A 17,758-nucleotide genomic window follows, 5' to 3' on the forward strand; every position below is an offset into this window, starting at 1 on the left:
ACTTAAACTGAAAGTTGAAATACAGCTAATTGAGTCACAAGTCACATGTGATTCTAGATCATTTAAAGAGCTGTATTGTTGAAACAAAAGTGATTGATTTTTTTTTTTAGATTTAATAGTGCAAGTCATAATCTGGAGCTCACACAAAGACCTTCATTCTTCACTATACATTTCCAACGTCTTACTGTATGTTGGTGTAGGTGATGTTGTTGATGGTGTTGTGACTATGGAAACAGGAAACGAAGCAACAGTTTAGATTTCAGCATACATTTCTATTCTTCTTTTTTTTTTTTCAAATGCAACCATAATATTTAATTTACATCATCCTTGCAAAATTACATATTATGTCTTTAATATCAAGTATTTGCTTTAAAGAGATGAAGCAAAACACTTCAAGTGCTGTGGTTATATATTATCCCCATATAAGCTTTGGTCAGTAAAGGTAGCTTAAATTTATATTTGAAGCTATATAAATTATTAACACAAATTGAATTGTTGAAAGATTGTTTAAGTACAGTTTGTAAGTAAAATGACTACACATCTTTGTAATGAAATTTACTGGGGGGCAAAATACTTTAAAGAATGAACAAAGAAGCAAGAAGAATGTTCACATACCAGGAGTTGTTGTTGGACATGAAGAAACATCTATGGAGGAAAATTATGGCTTTAAAATGTTCATTTTCTAGTGAATGATAAAAATGATTAATGGCAAAGAAGAAAAAAACAAATGAAAGACAGACAAAAACGGAAAAAAGAACACACCCTCGTTTCTAACAACAAAAGGTTCAAGCTGAAGCATATGTTTAATAAATGATTCTAAGTAACCATAATTCTATGTTGTGCTGGTCAGACACATTTATTAATGTTTTTGGTGAAAGCACTTATCTTTTGCAACAGCTGGAAGATTTCAGTGCTTACTTGTGATTAGTTTACAGAACTCTCCCTTAGAAGGAAGGAAATGTGATGGAATTTCTATGTTAAGAATAAAATAGAAAATGTATTAAAGTGATTTTAGAGTTTAGACTGGGAGGGTTGAGAGAATGATAGGTTGTGCCTTGACATTGGATGATTTAATGTAAACAACATAATTTAATATGTAGATCTGTATTGGTGTCACTCCTTTCCAGGCAACTAAAACTGACCCAGTTATATGAACAAATGTACAGATATAGGTTGGAGCTTCCATTAACAGCTGTGGATGGCAGGACTCAACCTGCCAGGCTCCTCAGGTTCAACTATTTGTTAGGGTGCCTGGGTCATCGATCCAGTGTTTTGTGGTTTTGGTTCTTTGATTTTGTTTATTTCATTATATTCTAGCTTTTCCTTATGGGTTATAGGATTATTCTTAGTTTAGGTTCTTTGTGTGGGTTTTGTTAGAGTTTTAGTGTTCTGGTTTTCTGTCTGTGATCCCTGTGCGTTTCTGTGTTATGTTTCCTGTTTTACTTTGAAGGTCCATGTCTCATGTTAATGTATCTGGATTGGCTTCCCTTGTCTCGGTAGCCCTGATTTGCCGCAGCTGTGTTTCCCTCATGTTTCCCATTCCCTGATTGCTCCCTCTGTGTATTTAAGCCCTGTGTTTTCATCTGTGTTGTGATCTCCCTTATCGGCCTTCATCTTGCTTACTTGTGGTCAGGTCAAAGAGCTCTCCAGTGAGAGGAAGCCCTTTTATGAACCTACAGGTTTGTGAGGTGACATTACTGCAGAGTGCAAGATATTTAAAAGCAGAATGGAGGCAGAGCCTTCAGTTTTCAGACTCCTCCTCAGTGAAACCATGGAACCAGCTCCCTTTTGAAGAAATAAAATACACTCATGTCTTAATGTTTTGAAATAACCTGAGACCTATAATTATAATTGGATGGGAACAATCGGTAATGAAGCTTGGGCAGGGAGTTTATTAAATAAAATTTGTGCAAGATCAATTAATTGCACTATTATTTAACTCTTTGTTGTCTGCAGTCTGGTTTTGCTTTCAGTGGACAGCTTGGAGATACTTGCCTAATAAGAAAGTAATGCCATCCCACAGTCCTGTGTACACCCTCAAAACAACCCTTTTGCCCTTCTCATCATGGCTATGTGGTCATGGTGGAAATTAATAATAAAGTTGGAGTCAACACTATGCATTTAGCAGCACTGCTCAAGAGAAGTGAGAATCAATAGAGTAACTTTTTTCAGGTGTCATGAGATTTAAAAGTAAGCTCAACAAATGTAAGCAAATACAAAATTTGTCTGTGCAGTTTGGATCGTAGAGTATCTTGCTACGGTAAATATACCATTCCTGTTTCCTATGAAGAGAAAAAAACCTTAATATGCAAAAAATAAAATAGAGAGAAAGACCTAAGAGAGGACTGGAACGGAGAAGTTAAAGCTAAAGTTCTTTTGTCATATTGTAAAAAGACAAAAACAAACAAACCAAAGTATAATTATTTTTGGTTGGTTAATTTGCACTTTTGTGGTGCGTGTGCTGCAGAGCAAAGAGTTAGAAACTCGCCATGACAGAAGCTTACTTTCGATTGGTTCACAGAACTCTCCACCAGGAGGAAGCCCTTTGATGCATTCACAGGTGTGCGAGGTGACATTACTGCATGCACCGTAAAGGCCACACTTGTCACATGACCAGGCAAACTGGTCCTCACATTGACACTGCAGTCCTCCAGTGGAGTTTGGATAGCACCCTGATAAAGACATTTAAGACAATCACCAAACACAGCTCATAAATCATGCACCAGAGTATGAACACATTTAAATGTGACTGAGCACAAAATTCTTACATGTGGTGAAGTTCAAGTCTTCTACGATTAAAGACCAAGTTGTGTTTTGGGGGAAAGTCACATTTTCCACATAGCCTCTAAACAGATCAATGAAATTTGGGGGCAGACTGGATATTGGGAAAAGTAAGTTCAAGTCTATATTAAACTCCACTGGCTCTGTAGAGGAGACAAGAAGAAAATCATCAAAAAAAAAGACATGAGTGTCCTTGGCTGGGCAGCTGCAGCTGCTCCAATCAAACATAAATTATTTAATTTTAAAAAACAACATTGATTTTGATGCAAATGTTTATTATAATGATGAATTATATTCTAAATGTTATTCAAGAAGAAATGTAATAGTATTTGCATATTGCATTTAAATAGTAGAAGCATTTATATAAATCTTGTTGAAATTGGAAATTATTTAAAAACATTAAATTATCAGTTTCAAGTGACCTAGTAAACCTAGTCAGATTACCAAAGACAGTACTATCCTTATTGACAAAATTGATTTTCCGAATGCTCATTTTTCAATAACAAGTGGATTTCTTTTGACTTATTGAAGTTATCATCTCCCTATTTTTTGGATTATACATGATTCAGATGTTAAGTGTTCATTTAGTGTGAGTGAACCACCTTAAAAATAGTAAGGCTAAGAACACAAGAAAGAATTACGGCATTGAAGACATATAAATAAATCAAAATTGGGATGACCTGTTCGCGTCCACTTTAGTGGCAAGATCGTTTCAAGCATGTATGAGCAGGAAGAGATTTAAAATGGTAAATGGCCTGCATTTGTATAGCGCTTTTCTAGTCTAAGTTGTGGCTGAACTGTCCCAGGCATCTTCTGTTGCCCTAACTACTACAAATGGGTGTAGCAACGGAAAGCTACGTGACCGTGACAGCTCATTATATCACAGCGGAGTGCAATATAATGAGCGGTATGTATTATTGTAGGGTCTACCTTACAATATAAAGCGCCTTGAGGCGACTGTTGTTGTGATTTGGCGATTTATAAATAAAATTTAATTGAATTGAGTGGTAGATACAAAGCCTTATACTGCCCTATATTGAACCATAATTGATTTTTTTAAATAATTGCATGGAATGAGTCTTGAGTTGAATGTTTTGAACAGGCAAAAAAGACTTCAATAAGTAAATGTTAATTTTTTTAATTTATTTTTTTTACTGATGCAAAAATTGATCCAATCCGTGACTTGAAACCGTGATCCGATCCGAACCATGACATTTTTGATCCGTTGCACCACTAATTAACACTACTACTACTACTACAACTAATAATAATATAGTCCTGCTGCAGTCGATTTCAGAACTTGGTGCAGCAGCTCTACAGGTCATTTGAGAGTGCCTCCCAGATGACCAAAATCCTCACTATTTTGCTAAGGGAGAGACACTTCAGACACACTAAAACAATAAGCTTGTTTCTGCTTATATCTACAATCAAATTTGTTCAGTAACTACACAGAGATCATGACAACAAGTCACGGTTAGAACCTGATTCGAATGCTTAAAGATCAGCTCCTTTGACCACAGCAGGTAGCTGAAAAAGTTCAACTCTACAAGAACATTTGGTTGATCCAGACCTTGTTAAAAAGATCGGCACAGCTAAAAAAAAAAAAAAACAAAAGACAGAGAAGATATGAAGGGGACAGAACATGGAGAATATTTAAGGTCATAGATACCCAGGTATTGCAGAACTGAAAGATGTAATAGTGACAGTCAAAAGAGCTTCACCATAAAAACACTATAAGAATTCCAAAGGATTTGCTCCTGACTCAGAAAGACATTAACTAGGACTAGTTTGTGAAAACAACAGAACATTCATATTTAGAGAATTGAAGGATGGGACTTACAAGAATTACAAGACTTGGAAAGAACTAAGAAAACTTCAAGTTGCAGTGTTAATCAAATATTTCAGGAATGTGGTTTCCCTTAAACAGACAAATACAAATGACAATGAATCCACATTTTTGCACAGATTTTTGGCCTGTGAGCTCCTGAATGGCCCACTGAATGACCAAATGAAGGACCCACTGACAACCCACTGAACTGAATTTGGTGGTGAAAAATGTTTGTTATGTTAATTTAAGAGCTGTTAACACTGACTGGCCAATTTTGATCGGGGAAACCAAAGTAAGGGGATGGGGTGCACAAAACCGGACGGTTAAATAGTGGTGTAGTTACAACGACGGTGATGCAGTTTTTTTACATTTTAAAGTGCAAGTGATGATCAAGAGCTGAAGGACATTTATACTTTTCATTTCGTACGTCATACCATATGGTGAAGTAGGAATTGTTGTTTCTGTTGTTGTGACTGTGAAAACAGAAAAAAGCAGTAGTTCAGATTTCAGCATACTTTTCTAATGCAGCCAAATAAATAGCTGTGTTGGTACAACAAAAGTCATTTATGTTTTAGATTTTACAGTGCAACTGCTCACACAAGGACATTTCTTCTTCATGTTACATTTCAAAGGCCATACCGGTTGTTGCTGTAGTAAAGGGTGGGGTTGATGGTGTTATAACTATGGAAACAGCAGCAATTTAGATTTTAGCATACTTTTTTATCTTTCAAATTCATATTTTCCAATGCAGCCACAAAATCTAATGTACATCATCCGTGCAACATTACATAATATGTCTGTTGCAACTTATATATTATGTTTTGAATATCAGGTGTTTGCTTTAAGGACATGCAGCAGAACACTTCAAGTGTTGTGGTTACATATTATCACAGTATAAGCTTTGGTCAGAAAAGGTAGTTTTAATTTATATTTGAATAGATAAATGATTAACACAAATAGAATTGTTGACAGATTTTAGGTTAATAAGTACAGTGACTACAAATTGCAAAAATTACTTTAAAGAAGCAAGAAGAATGTTGTCATACCAGGAGTTGTTGTTGGACATGAAGAAACATCTGTGGAGGAAAATTATGGTTTTAAAATGTTCATTTTCTAGTGAATGACAAAAATGAATAACAGCAAAGACGAAAACCAGAAATAGACAAAAAAAAAGGAAACAAGAACACAAATACACCCTTATTTCTAACAACAGGTTTATATTAGAGTTAAAATGTTATAGGTTGCCATTTAAAAAGCTAAAATGGCTTGGCTTGCTCCCTATGTAACCTACGCATATGAGCATGTGCATGAACTTCATAAAGGGAACAAGCAGCCTAGAGAAGAACAGACTGCACTCAGTAAAGGAAGCCACCTGGCGTCACAATCTAATGACAACATCATGGGAGGCTGCATTCACATCGTATAACAACGCTTGCACAACACGCTTTCTAACCATATATTCTGTCTTAGCTAACATAGCAACAAGCTTCATGAATATTCATGAGTATAAACAATAAAAGCAGCTTGCAGAGGGAAGCAAGTTGAAGTGGTTTGGAGACAACGGCTTCCCTCGCGGTGAGTGAAAATTTGAGCTCTGTGTGACCTCGCTCCTGGGTGAGTTTCTGTTTATCCAGCAGTATCAGGGGTAAAACTGTGACCTTAAATTGGTCCTTCATCGGGGAGGAGAACGACGGACCGAAGTCTGACGTCAGCCAGGACTCTAGGAATACTTATCAAAAGACCTAGGGCACAAGATTTGCTGCCAGGCCGGTTGAATAGCGTCTGCCTTCCCCCAGCGGGCACGGATCTACGGATTCAAGACTGAGACCACGCGGTAACGACTTCACGTAAGTACAAAGGGGACAGCCCTGTAAACCGTGTTCCGTATACGCAGAGTAGTTTGGAACTACTGTACGTCTCTCTGGGAGAGCCAACGAAAGAAGTGTTTGTTGCTTTGTAGGGTAAAGCCGCGACCGTGAAGCCCGGTGTCCGGGACACCACCTGGCTGTCGTCACGGACGACTAGAAGTCTTTAAGGGAAAGCCACGATCTGGGATCGTGAGGCCCGGTGTCCAGGACTCTGTGTGACCATTGTCTGGGACGTCAGGGAAAGTGAAATAAAAGTGAATAACGTTGTGTGTGCTCATGTAAGTGAGTGTGAAACAGGCACATTGTCTGTGGCACTAATTGTTGTCAAAATGCAAAATCAGGCGAGTAAGACTGCCTCAGGGGGGGATGAGAAATTTATGGAAAAACACTCCCCAGGGAGCACACAAAGTGAAAATATGTTGGTAAAAAATTTAGTACACTCCTCTCTTATATCTGGTTCTGTTCCTTCTTCTCTTAAAACTGCAATAATAACCCCAAATATACTGATATTCGGGGAATATACTGAAAAAGAATGGTTCAGATCCCTCCAATCTAAATAATTTCAGGCCGATTTCAAATCTCCCTTTCCTAGCAAAGATTCTTGAAAAGATAGTGGCTGCACAGGTTCATCATCATCTCACTGGAAATAACTTGTACAAACAGTTTCAGTCCAGCTTCCGTTCATGTCACAGTAAAGAAACAGCCCTAGTAAAAATCACCAATGATCTTTTGCTTGCTGCTGATTCTGGACTTATATCCATCCTCACTCTCCTTGACCTTACAGCAGCTTTTGATACTATCTCCCACTGCATCCTCCTTCACAGATTAGCATCTATTTCTTCTGGCTATTTGAATAACCAGGATATTCATTATTGTCTTTTATTCGTTTATATTCTTTTTATTAAGCTTTGAGTAGTGGCATTTAATTAATGCATTTATTCAATATATTACATATATAGTTTTAGTAGATTATTACACATATGAGAGTGGCCTCTGTCTGGTTGTGAGCGTTAGTAGGTGAGGTGAGAAGTGAAACAAAGTGCAATTGAGGTCGGGAAACTCATTCTGCATGAGCTGCTGTAGGATTAAAGAAATTATTTTACTGCTACTGTTCATAACCATCATCTTTATCATTGCATTAATCATCATTTCACCGAAGTATTTATTGAAGCTGTTGGCATTATGTTATAATTTGTATTACAGGTGTTATCATAATCACATTAACCTTTATTACAGGTGCAGTTATAACCACTTTAAACTGTTGAGTTTAAATTTATAATCTTAAATGCTTATATGCTGATTATATTGGATTATATAAAAAAGGCCCAACTCTGAGTACAGTCTGTGCCAAAGTAGACAGGAAACTACATGCTTTTGCAGAGCATGCTTTTGCAGAAAGTGAAACTAAGCAGAGTGTAAGTGACGTGGAGCTTAGAAGGTTAATCTTATAGTAAAAATAGTAGCTGAGCAGAGGCCTGAGTGTATTCGGCAACCTGCTGCGTTGGAGTTTGCTAGGTAACAGATGACTCAGCATGAGTCAGGAAGTGTACTTCTAAAATGTCTTTGTTTCCTCTGTAAAGTGTGCATTTTTTGGTGGTTATTTTGAGGAGCTGTCTGGATGAGGCTTTTTGAATAACCAGGTTATTCATTATTGTCTTTTATTCGTTATATTCTTTTTATTAAGCTTTGAGTAGTGGCATTTAATTAAAGCATTTATTGAATATATTACATATATAGTTTTAGTAGATTGTTACACATATGAGAGTGGCCTCTGTCTGGTTGTGAGCTTTAGTAGGTGAGGTGAGAAGTGAAACAAAGTGCAATTGAGGTCGGGAAACACATACACACACACACATCTTAGGTAGATTCATTTCTAGGTAAGAGTTCAGACATATTTTGCTTGCAACTGCATTTTGAGTCTGCAGAATTGACAGTTTTGTTGCAGAGCATGCCCTGAGGTTTGGAGAAGCGAGAGCGAGACGGGCTACAGGAAAGGCACCTGGCTTGGAGGCGAGGAGAAGGTTCTTTTCAAACTGTGCCAAAAGTTGTCAACAGAACATTTGTGGTTTTAACTTATATATTGTATCTGCTTTGACGCATGAGGGGGCGTCATAAATAATACCCTGATGCTATAAAAACAACTGCTTGTGTATTATTGGGCGGAGATCTACAGCTGATGTTTTGCAGTGTTCATCTCCCGACACATGTGTTCATTAAAATCATCGTTTGACCGACTCTCCTGGACCAGTGTTGTGATTTTGAATCCCTCCTGTATCCCTCCTCAATATTTGGACCCTTAACACTGCCTAACGTGCGGCAAACACAATGCTCAAGGTAACTTAAGGCCCAGAAGAGGTAAATTTCCCAGGCCTAATTACCACTTTTGAAGTAATACATGGCAGGCCATTTAGAGTCCCTGTGTTCTGTAGTAACAGTGATAAAGCAGAAGAAGAAAATACATTAGCAGACTGAATGATTAAGATAATAAAAGGAAAAGAATATGTGAGAGCAAATAATCTGCCAGATATTTCTGTTCCCACACAGGAACCACGCCAACAAGCCGGTTATTGGGTGCTGGTGAAAGTCATAAAGGAAGTGCTGGTCTCAACCCCGATTGGACAGCCCCTACCAAATGTTGCTCACCACACCCACAGCTGTAAAACTTGCTGAGAGACAAACATGGATTCACCAGAGCCACTGCAAGAAGATCACGCACCGTGACGCTGAACCTAAATAAGTGGAGGTAAAGTCCGCCTACAAAGGGGGAAGAAACCCTCTAGGGCCTTCTGTCTCAAAGCACTGGCTACTAACCCAGGGCCAGGAGAGATACTGGACTCTATGAACTTCTCTCTATCGCTAAACTTAACATACGTGACCAGACCAAAGTCAGGCGACATGGACTGTACTGGAGAAACAGATATTTTGGCCTGACCGCAAGTATCACAACCGCTCCCAGACACCGTACTTCTAAATCATCTAAAACCTGGAGACCTGACTATGTAAACGACTGTGTAAATGCATTTACACACACTGTCGGTGGGAGAGCGAAACTGAATGCCGAATCTGCAAGAGAGACGGCAACTGTGAGAAAAATGAAATTCGTTGGCGTCAAGACTGCAGATTTAACGCTTCTTACCAACTTCCACTGATGGGACACAAACAAACAGAGACATTCTGTATCAAAACTGTGCCAGGTGTGAAAGGAACGAGAGTACTGGAGAATTGATATTTCCCGTGCGGACACAAAGCATACCTGTCACTCCCAGAAGGTTGGGGAGGATCGTGTACCTTGGTAAAACTGAGTGACCACATGTTCTTTATGGACAGACTGGAAAATCACCTGAAGATACGGAACATCCGTGACATGTTGATACATAAGCCTGGATTTTTTCAAACCGCTACGATACCGATACTTGGATCTGAGTACTTGCCGATACAGAGTACAAAACCGATACTCGTACCACACACACAAATACAATTAATTGGAAGACAGGTTTTATTATATTCCCTGCCGAAAAAAATAAAATCTTAATAAAAATTACCACAAAAATTTCAAGTGAAAAATAAGCACTTTTGTTAAATTATTGCAGAGTCTCCACATTGTAATTTTACAAAATATCACTGAACTATTGGCACTGTCTGGGCGGTTGGGAATTTCATATCGCAGCTTGAGTATGCTGAGAAGACGGTGCAATCCTATGTTTTCCACGGCTGGCATTGGCTGGTCATCCAGAGCGATAAAATGAGTCAGAGCCTCTGTTATTTTAACTGCCCGTGGATTTTCTCTTGACATTTTTCATCGCTTTTCCAAAACCTGAGTTAAAGTTGGCTGTTCCGGTCCACACTGCTGACATTTTGTTTAGCCTAGCTACAGCAGCCTCCAGTTTCTCTTTTTTATCTGGAGTCGCCAGTCTCACTCGCCTAACCCTGTGCCTGTTTAGCGTGGGATGTCCCCCTAGTGGCCAATCTAAAAAACTACAACAGAAATGACAAGCCACCCTCTGATTAATGAAATAAGTTGGTATCGGTTCATGGTATTGGTTAACTTTTACGAGTATGAGTACACACATATTTTACAGTATCGGCCCCGATACCCGATACCAGTATCGGTATCGGTGCATCCCTAATGTATATATTGAAAATGCATTTGGAAGTGATGTTATACTGAAGAACGAAAGACAAGCTTTTAAAATGTCAAACAAGAAGGAATGTTAGAGTTAAAATGTTATAGGCTGCTATTTAAAAAGCTAAAATGGCTTGGCTTGCTCCCTATGTAACCTACGCATATGAGCACGTGAAAGACCTTCATAAAGGGAACAAGCCTTGAGAAGAACAAACTGCACTCAATGAAGGAAGCCACCTGGCATCACAAGATAACGACAACATCATGGGCTTGCACAACACACTTTGTAACCATATATAATAATCTGTCTTAGCTAACATAGAAATCAAGCTTTATGAGTATTCATGAGTTTCCTGTGATTGGCTGGTATTGTGATAGTAATAAACAAGTTTTTTTTAAGAAATTGTATCTTTTCTCTATGTTTTATGATATCTGGGAGTGGTTTTGTAACAAATTGGATGCATTCCACACGTTAAAAGGTCCATGGGTGTATGTGACCTAGTACCTTTGTCCATACATTTGACACATGATTAAACACAATCAAAGCAATGTATTAGTGAAACAAGTAAAAAAAAACCCAAAAAAACCAGAGCTCTCCAGTGAGAGGAAGCCCTTTTATGTACCGTAATTGTCGGACTATAAGCCGCTACTTTTTGCACAAGCTTTAGTCAGGTGCGGCTTTTCTATGGATTGTCCATGATTTTTGTGATGTCATAAGAGGATTTGTTTTGTTTGTTCCGCTGTTGTACGGCACTACGTTGCCTGGCGGAAGGGCATGTGATCAGACACACAGTATCGGGGTTCAAGAGTGGTATGTTGGTCACATGTCCGTCCGCCAGGCAACGTAGTGCCGTACGAAGTAGCGCGATAAACAAACTTCAAAGTAGCGCTACGCGTTCAGCGGGAGGCGTGGATGACGAGCGGCAATAAACTTGCAGCACTGCTCACGAGAAGTGAGAATCAATAGAGTAACTTTTTTCAGGTGTCATGAGATTTTCAAGTAAGCTCAACAAATGTAAGCAAATACAAAATTTGTCTGTGCAGTTTGGATCGTAGGGTATCTTGCTACGGTAAATATACCATTCCTGTTTCCTATGAAGAGAAAAAAAAGCTTAATATGCAAAAAATAAAATAGAGAGAAAGACCTAAGATAGAGAGGACTGGAACGGAGAAGTTAAAGTTGAAGTTCTTTTGTCATATTGTAAAAAGACAAAAACAAACAAACCAAAGTATAATTATTTTTGGTTGGTTAATTTGCACTTTTGCGGTGCGTGTGCTGCAGAGCAAGGAGTTAGAAACTTGCCATGACAGAAGCTTACTTTCAATTGGTTCACAGAACTCTCCACCAGGAGGAAGCCCTTTGATGCATTCACAGGTTTGGGAGGTGACATTACTGCATGCACCGTAAAGGCCACACTTGTCACATGACCAGGCAAACTGGTCCTCACATTGACACTGCAGTCCTTCAGTGGAGTTTGGATAGCACCCTTTTTAAGACAACACAAAACACAATTCATAAGGCATACAGGATCACATGAACACTATTACATATGACTGCTTACAAAATGTAAATTAAGATCAAGTCCTTACATGTGGTGAAGGTCAGGTTTTTCAGTGTTAAAGACTCAGTGATGATTGGGGTTAGGGAGATATTTCTCACAATGTGTCTGAGTACATCACTGAAATCTGGGGCCACACTTGATGCTGGGATGTGTAATTCAAGGACTATATCAAAGTCCACTGGTGCTGTGAAGGAGAAAAAGGGGGGAATCCATCACATATACATAACACAATGATAGGAGATGATATTTACAAGAAAATGCTGACAAAAGCTGTCATTTTTATGGCCCCTTTTTTTTACATAGACACAATTTTGATGATGCATCTGCTCCCCACTTCCACACTGTTCTAATCTGGCACTGTCAAACCTTATTTACTACCACTTAAACTGAAAGTTGAAATACAGCTAATTGAGTCACAAGTCACATGTGATTCTAGATCATTTAAAGAGCTGCATTGTTGAAACAAAAGTGATTGATTTTTTGTTTTAGATTTAATAGTGCAAGTCATAATCTGGAGGTCACACAAAGACCTTCATTCTTCACTATACATTTCCAACGTCTTACTGTATGTTGGTGTAGGTGATGTTGTTGATGGTGTTGTGACTATGGAAACAGGAAACGAAGCAACAGTTTAGATTTCAGCATACATTTCTATTCTTCAAATTATTTTTTTCAAATGCAACCATAATATGTAATTTACATCATCCTTGCAAAATTACATATTATGTCTTTAATATCAAGTATTTGCTTTAAAGAGATGCAGCAGAACACTTCAAGTGTTGTGGTTACATATTATCCCCGTATAAGCTTTGGTCAGTAAAGATAGCTTAAATTTATATTTGAAGCTATATAAATTATTAACACAAATTGAATTGTTGAAAGATTGTTTAAGTACAGTTTGTAAGTAAAATGACTACACATCTTTGTAATGAAATTTACTGGGAAAAAAATACTTTAAAGAATGAAAAAAGAAGCAAGGAGAATGTTCACATACCAAGAGTTGTTGTTGGACATGAAGAAACATCTATGGAGGAAAATTATGGCTTTAAAATGTTCATTTTCTAGTGAATGATAAAAATGATTAATGGCAAAGAAGAAAAAAACAAATGAAAGACAGACAAAAACGGAAAAAAGAACACACCCTCGTTTCTAACAACAAAAGGTTCAAGCTGAAGCATATGTTTAATAAATGATTCTAAGTAACCATAATTCTATGTTGTGCTGGTCAGACACATTTATTAATGTTTTTGGTGAAAGCACTTATCTTTTGCAACAGCTGGAAGATTTCAGTGCTTACTTGTGATTAGTTTACAGAACTCTCCCTTAGAAGGAAGGAAATGTGATGGAATTTCTATGTTAAGAATAAAATAGAAAATGTATTAAAGTGATTTTAGAGTTTAGACGGGGAGGGTTGAGAGAATGATAGGTTGTGCCTTGACATTGGATGATTTAATGTAAACAACATAATTTAATATGTAGATCTGTATTGGTGTCACTCCTTTCCAGGCAACTAAAACTGACCCAGTTATATGAACAAATGTACAGATATAGGTTGGAGCTTCCATTAACAGCTGTGGATGGCAGGACTCAACCTGCCAGGCTCCTCAGGTTCAACTATTTGTTAGGGTGCCTGGGTCATCGATCCAGTGTTTTGTGGTTTTGGTTCTTTGATTTTGTTTATTTCATTATATTCTAGCTTTTCCTTATGGGTTATTGGATTATTCTTAGTTTAGGTTCTTTGTGTGGGTTTTGTTAGAGTTTTAGTGTTCTGGTTTTCTGTCTGTGATCCCTGTGCGTTTCTGTGTTATGTTTCCTGTTTTACTTTGAAGAGCTCTCCAGTGAGAGGAAGCCCTTTTATGAACCTAAAGGTTTGTGAGGTGACATTACTGCAGAGTGCAAGATATTTAAAAGCAGAATGGAGGCAGAGCCTTCAGTTTTCAGACTCCTCCTCAGTGAAACCATGGAACCAGCTCCCTTTTTGAAGAAATAAAATACACTCATGTCTTAATGTTTTGAAATAACCCCAGACCTATAACTATAATTGGATGGGAACAATCAGTAATGAAGCTTGGGCACGGAGTTTATTAAATAAAATTCGTGCAAGATCAATTAATTTCACTATTATTTAACTCTTTGTTGTCTGCAGTCTGGTTTTGCTTTCAGTGGACAGCTTGGAGATACTTGCCTAATAAGAAAGTAATGCCATCCCACAGTCCTGTGTACACCCTCAAAACAACCCTTTTGCCCTTCTCATCATGGCTATGTGGTCATGGTGGAAATTAATAATAAAGTTGGAGTCAACACTATGCATTTAGCAGCACTGCTCAAGAGAAGTGAGAATCAATAGAGTAACTTTTTTCAGGTGTCATGAGATTTAAAAGTAAGCTCAACAAATGTAAGCAAATACAAAATTTGTCTGTGCAGTTTGGATCGTAGAGTATCTTGCTACGGTAAATATACCATTTCTCTGTTTCCTATGAAGAGAAAAAAAACCCTAATATGCAAAAAATAAAACAGAGAGAAAGACCTAATATAGAGAGGACTGGACAAGAAAAGTTAAAGCTAAAGTTCTTTTGTCATATTGTAAAAAGACAAAAACAAACCAACCAAAGTATAATTATTTTTGGTTGGTTAATTTGCACTTTTGCGGTGCGTGTGCTGCAGAGCAAAGAGTTAGAAACTTGCCATGACAGAAGCTTACTTTTGATTGGTTCACAGAACTCTCCACCAGGAGGAAGCCCTTTGATGCATTCACAGGTGTGCGAGGTGACATTACTGCATGCACCGTAAAGGCCACACTTGTCACATGACCAGGCAAACTGGTCCTCACATTGACACTGCAGTCCTCCAGTGGAGTTTGGATAGCACCCTGATAAAGACATTTAAGACAATGACCAAACACAGCTCATAAATCATGCACCAGAGTATGAACACATTTAAATGTGACTGAGTACAAAATTCTTACATGTGGTGAAGTTCACATCTTCTACGATTAAAGACCAAGTTGTGTTTTGGGGGAAAGTCGCATTATCCACATAGCCTCTAAACAGATCAATGAAATTTGGGGGCAGACTGGATATTGGGAAAAGTAAGTTCAAGTCTATATTAAACTCCACTGGCTCTGTAGAGGAGACAAGAAGAAAATCATCACAAAAATCGTTCAAAATAATGAGAAACAATGTTTACATATATTGTTTATGAACAAGCACAACATTTATCTGACATGTTTTTTCTTCTATTGAGACATACAAGGCCAGAAGTAGTAGGGAAGTGAAGGGCCACACCTCTTAATTTTTTAATTAGATTTTTTTTTCAGCTCCATTGTCACAGGTGTAAAAACAGTATTTAGCCATGCAGTCCACCTTTTTCAAACATTTATGAAAGGATGGATCATTCTAAGCCCACTAACTCAAGCCCAAATCATCTCTGGCATCAGGTTAAATACATGAGTTTCCTTGGCTGGGCAGCTGCAGCTGATCCAATCAAACATAAATTATTAAATTTTAAAAACAACATTGACTTTGATGCAAATGTTTATTATAATGATGAATTATATTCTAAGTGTTATTCAAGAAGAAATGTAATAGTATTTGCATATTGCATTTAAATAGTAGAAGCATTTATATAAATCTTGTTGAAATTGGAAATTATTTAAAAACATTAAATCATCAGTTTCAAGTGACCCAGTAAACCTAGTCAGATTACCAAAGACAGTACTTTCCTGTACTATCCAGTTAATCTGATCAGACCTTTTAATGAAAAACTATTCTTTAATATATGTCCCTTAAAGAAAATACAGATGCATATGACACAAAAACACATTAACATGCAGGTTTTTCCATATTGAGCAGTTTTGTAACCTAAAAAGATGACACCAGTGTCAAAAAAAAATACTTTGTATACTTTGTTTTTTCCTACTAAAATCAAATCCTTACATCTAAGTTCTGCTAAGTATTTTCAGGAAATTAAAATTACACCATAGCGCCACAAAATGATATGAAAAATGCATGGTAAAGTTAAGAGATTTTTTAGTCAGAGGCTATATTATAAAATGTAACTGATGATGGTGTTTTTGTCTGGTTATCAAACATGTTAAAAAAACAAACAAACATGAAACTTGAAGAATTTTTAACAAAATGCCTTCATTTGCTCACCAGGCAACTGTGAGTGGCAACCTAAAAAAGGAAAAAGACAAAACCAGTTTAGAGAAGATATCTTGTGCTTGTGAGAAAGCAAACATATGAAACTTAAATCAAAACATTTTTTACAAAAATTGCTGATCTTTGTCAATAATTATTCCATAAAAAATAATATATCATTGTGGCGGGGGTGTGGTATTTGGCCTGCTGCAGGGGAGAAAGCGTCACAGCGAGCTCATGGGGCGGCACGGAGGCGGAGAGAACAGGTACATAAATTGACTGTCTGCTTTCTGACAGTGAGAGCTAGCTGGGAAAGTGTGGCAGCGAGACAGAGTGCCTTTGTCTGGAGCCTAGGGCCGAAACCACAGTATTATTTGTCACACAATAAAGCATCTGTGCTCTGACAGCTGCTGCGTTGAGTTTAGCAGTTGTCAGTGCTGTCAAGTTTATGTGCTCCACCTTGGGGGTCCTACGCTACAATCATTTATGGTTGTTTTAGGTCACTCTGTTCAGCATTGTAGTAATAATTATGTTAATCATATTCTGATAACCTCAGCTGAACAATTATTTTATTTTTTTATATCATAGATTTGTTAATAAAAAAGTGTTATTGTCACAGATTTACAGTGAGATTTACTCACTCAGGTAATCAAACAGCGCTCTCTTCTCAAAGCATTTCACAGATGATGTGTGCTTTGTCCTTGGTACTGTCACACCCCAATAGTGTATCAATGTAAAGGGTTAATATAGTAAAGGATCATAAGCCAAATGTTTCCTAAACCTAATCTAAATATGCTTTGGTGTCAAACAGTCAACATCATTTATAAAGAGAAAAAGTTATTATTTATAATTTTGAATTGTAAGCTCAAAAGTATTTGTACCACCTCCAGGTTCACTGTTGTATCATATTAGCAGGGTGGTATCGACAATACTGATCCGATACCAATACTTTGTACAAAAACTTAGTGTTTTATTATTTTATTAATGATAAACTGCATATTTACCCCAAATTACTAAAATATCAAGACTTTAATATGAGAATCGATTCTAGAACATAAATAACTGGTATCGGAGGAATCAATATTTTAATAGCACACTACTACTCATAACCTGAAATTTATATACTCCACAAATAAAAACCTTCTTTAAGGAAAGAAAAAAAAACTGGCTAAACAGATTCAAAAATGTTTCAAATAGTGTACATTTATAGCTCTAATTAATCTTAATTAAACTAGCTAATGAGAAAAAAATAACTGAAGAAAAATCTTTGTTTCTCACCTTTGCAAAAAAGTATGATAATCACATTGAACCAGCACACAAGTTGTTGGAGAGCCATTGCTGACTACACCTCTTTCACGCTTAGACTTTCCTAAAAAATATGCTCCACGCATGACGTTCTTTACCGTAATGATTATCAGCTTTATGAGTAAAAGGAACAAGTCATACACAATGCTCTT

At 37.3% G+C, this 17,758-nt stretch overlaps 1 protein-coding gene across 1 annotated transcript; it reads right to left on the reverse strand.

Moving 5' to 3' along the window:
* Window positions 1-153: 153 nt before the first annotated feature.
* On the reverse strand, window positions 154-17,637 carry LOC148104087 (uncharacterized). The gene is made up of 12 exons (XM_087838249.1): window positions 17,580-17,637; window positions 16,317-16,337; window positions 15,128-15,283; window positions 14,864-15,031; window positions 13,157-13,186; window positions 12,191-12,346; window positions 11,920-12,087; window positions 5,656-5,685; window positions 5,044-5,082; window positions 2,769-2,924; window positions 2,505-2,672; window positions 154-224 (listed from the first exon to the last, which is right to left on the reverse strand). Exons 1-12 carry the CDS (start codon window positions 17,635-17,637, stop codon window positions 154-156), a joined length of 1,221 nt encoding a protein of 406 aa, XP_087694375.1.
* Between the last annotated feature and the right edge of the window lie 121 nt (window positions 17,638-17,758).

This window comes from Neolamprologus brichardi, chromosome 3, assembly GCF_056152115.1.
Source record: "Neolamprologus brichardi isolate AB-2024 chromosome 3, ASM5615211v1, whole genome shotgun sequence".
NCBI lineage: Eukaryota > Metazoa > Chordata > Actinopteri > Cichliformes > Cichlidae > Neolamprologus > Neolamprologus brichardi.

Excerpts from the sequence above, each read along its gene's own strand:
- LOC148104087 (XM_087838249.1), bottom strand. The coding sequence starts at position 17,637 with ATGGCTCTCCAACAACTTGTGTGCTGGTTCAATGTGATTATCATACTT. Across the intron at positions 16,338-17,579 it reads TATCATACTTTTTTGCAAAG|GTTGCCACTCACAGTTGCCT; the intron begins GTGAGAAACAAA and ends TTCCTTTTTTAG. Across the intron at positions 2,925-5,043 it reads AATTCCTACTTCACCATATG|AGCCAGTGGAGTTTAATATA; the intron begins GTATGACGTACG and ends TCTCCTCTACAG.